Genomic DNA, 2,500 nt, shown 5'->3' with positions numbered 1-2,500 from the left:
CAGCTAAGCAATGTTGATATCTTTAATCATTTCTTTCCTCTGCTTTACTGCTATGATATTGTTCTTAATGTAAAACTGATGATTATCCATATCGCTTTTATTTTGTCATTATTTGTGTGTGTGTGTGTGTGTGTGTGTGTGTGTGTGTATGTGTGTGTGTGTGTGTGTGTGTGTGTGTGTGTGTGTGTGTTTTTTTTTTTTTTTTTTTTTTTTTTTTTTTTTTTTTTTGTTTTTTTTGTCTGCATTTATCATTATTGTTTTATTAATATTACCATGGATATCTAAGTCCGTTACTATTATTTGATCCATTTTTAAATATTTTTTGTCTTTCATCTGTACTTGTTCTTGTTGCAAGCTAAGGGAACGGTATTGATATCTGTGATTGTTGTTATTACTTATCATCAGTTTGGTAGCTTAAAAATTGTTCTTATTTTATTGGTTGTTATGCGTGAAGTGAGTTTTCTTAATGTAGAAAAGGTAGAGAGAAATAGGCTAAGCAAACTCTTTATTGTCAAAAACACAAACACATGTGATGATCACTCTCATGAACAAACAAACATTGTGACTAAGAACATTGGTCCTAATATATTCTGCAGTTTATTTTTATTTATAAACCCCTAATTATAATGTGTCATTAAGATTCCATCTGTGTCTGAGATGCTGTATGAAATTCAATATTAATATATATATATATATATATATAAAATATATAATACATACATATATATATATATTATATATATATACATTATATATATATATATATATATAATATATATATATATTAATATATATATATATATATAAATTTTGTGTGCATGGGTGTAGGTGTGAGTGTCAGTGTCAGTGTCAGTGTGAGTGTCAGTGTGTGTGCTGATTATGTATAGGAACAAAATCTGAAATTGAAATAGTGATGAGTTAATATGAAGTAAACTTTCCTAATCTTCTTATTTACAGCAACAAATGTTTTTTTTAATTTTTATTTGCATCTGAGTATGTGCTATGAATATCTTATATGATATGAATTTTACATAAAATACTTTTGTCATCTATGAATTCATATTCTTGTTATTAATTATCTATTTATATTTATTATTGTTTTGACAGCACAGTGGGAATGTATAGTTTGCAAGGAATGATATACAAATTTGGTCATCAAGAAGTATACAGAATATTGAAGAGAAAGAATTAGGGGGAAAAAAGTACCTTTAAATTATGTATTAAGGAGCAATGACATATTTCCATATTTTCAAGAATCTTCTCTGACCCTTGCCTGATCCCATGAAACAAAGTAGTTGTCTTTGTTTGTAACAGATTTAGGGACAGGGAAGTAGCCTAGCTTGTCATAGTGGTGGCTGCAGCCGTAGTCAACTGCCCTACTTTCTCGCAAGGTCAGCTCAACTTGCCATCCCTGAAATGTCATTGTATCATGCAGGACACTTCATTTCCATTTTGTCATTTTATGTCAACAGTTTTGTAAAGCATGGTCAACAAATCAGCTGAATTGTATATTCACCTTCAGGACTTGAAGGAGCACTTCCTGAGAGCGATCCAATTTCAAAATGCGAATGACTTTGTTTAAATGTGTGGATGTTGCCTCGAGACCCAGGAAATTGTAGAGGTATGTGAGAACCCTAAGCGGGGCAGTCAACAGATGTTCATATCGGATTATCTGAAACATAGACAAAAAGACAGCTGTTCATAATTTAGATTAACCTGATAACTGACTGACAGCTTGTGCCATAGGTTGGGGTGACTGCAAGATACAGCTCTTAAGGTTTCAGAGTCATATACCAAAATTCCTAAGCATGTATATCTTGTCTTGAATAACACACAAAAAAAAGTGTTTTCCAGAGCTTTCATATTTGTGTCCACCTCAAGGATCACTACAGTTCAGTAGTGGTTACTCATACCTCTTTTTAATATAGTGCCAATTCTAGAATGATATATTCCATTTACTTTGTTAGTATTTGTCAATGAGATGATCAGACTTCATAGAAAAATTATATGTTGTAAGTCAAATCACATGGACATATCACTACATTTTTTTATGACTTGAAGTAATAGTGAAGGGACAATTTACATATAAATTTGAAATACATCAATCTTGAAGGTTATTTATTACAAACTTTTTTTTTCCTTTTGTACATTTGTCCATAAGAAGTGACCTTTGTTTGTTAACCCTTTCCCGGCGGGGCACGCGCTACGCGAAAACCCCAAAGCCGGGCGATTGCAATATTGCATTGAAATCGTCACACTGGCATGAAGCCCCGGCATCGGGACACCGTCGTCATAGGGTTAATGAAGATAGAAATACCAAAAGACCAACCATAACAGAGCCAGGATATCGTTCCATTAATTCACCAGCCAGTGTGATATCAGCTGCCATACTGGAACACAACAGAGCAGCCTGGGGGTGAAACAACACAGATTGCTCTTCAGAAGATTTTAAGTCTTAGAAGAAAAAAAATGCTTTTCATTCAATGAAAGACATTTTGGA

The 2,500-nt window shown here is 32.7% G+C and overlaps 2 protein-coding genes across 2 annotated transcripts in view; one reads left to right on the top strand and one right to left on the bottom strand.

Annotated features, from left to right (window-relative positions):
• The window catches only part of LOC122250060 (meiotic nuclear division protein 1 homolog), a 25,375-nt gene that overhangs the window by 2,146 nt on the left and 20,729 nt on the right, over positions 1-2,500 (top strand). The gene's annotated exons all lie outside the window — the stretch shown is intronic.
• LOC122250059 (carbohydrate sulfotransferase 1) overlaps positions 499-2,500 on the bottom strand; it is a 12,369-nt gene continuing 10,367 nt past the window's right edge. The window contains exons 6-8 of the mRNA XM_043011334.2: positions 2,330-2,410; positions 1,517-1,672; positions 499-1,411 (exon numbers count right to left, since the gene is read on the bottom strand). Of these exons, the coding sequence (XP_042867268.2) occupies positions 1,250-1,411; positions 1,517-1,672; positions 2,330-2,410 (399 nt within the window). The 3' untranslated portion in view covers positions 499-1,249. The remainder of the gene's footprint in view (positions 1,412-1,516; positions 1,673-2,329; positions 2,411-2,500) is intronic.

This window comes from Penaeus japonicus, unplaced genomic scaffold (genome assembly GCF_977035675.1).
Source record: "Penaeus japonicus unplaced genomic scaffold, GWHDUDI00000001_assembly GWHDUDI00000010, whole genome shotgun sequence".
Lineage (NCBI taxonomy): Eukaryota > Metazoa > Arthropoda > Malacostraca > Decapoda > Penaeidae > Penaeus > Penaeus japonicus.
This window is presented reverse-complemented; position numbering and strand designations above follow the sequence as displayed.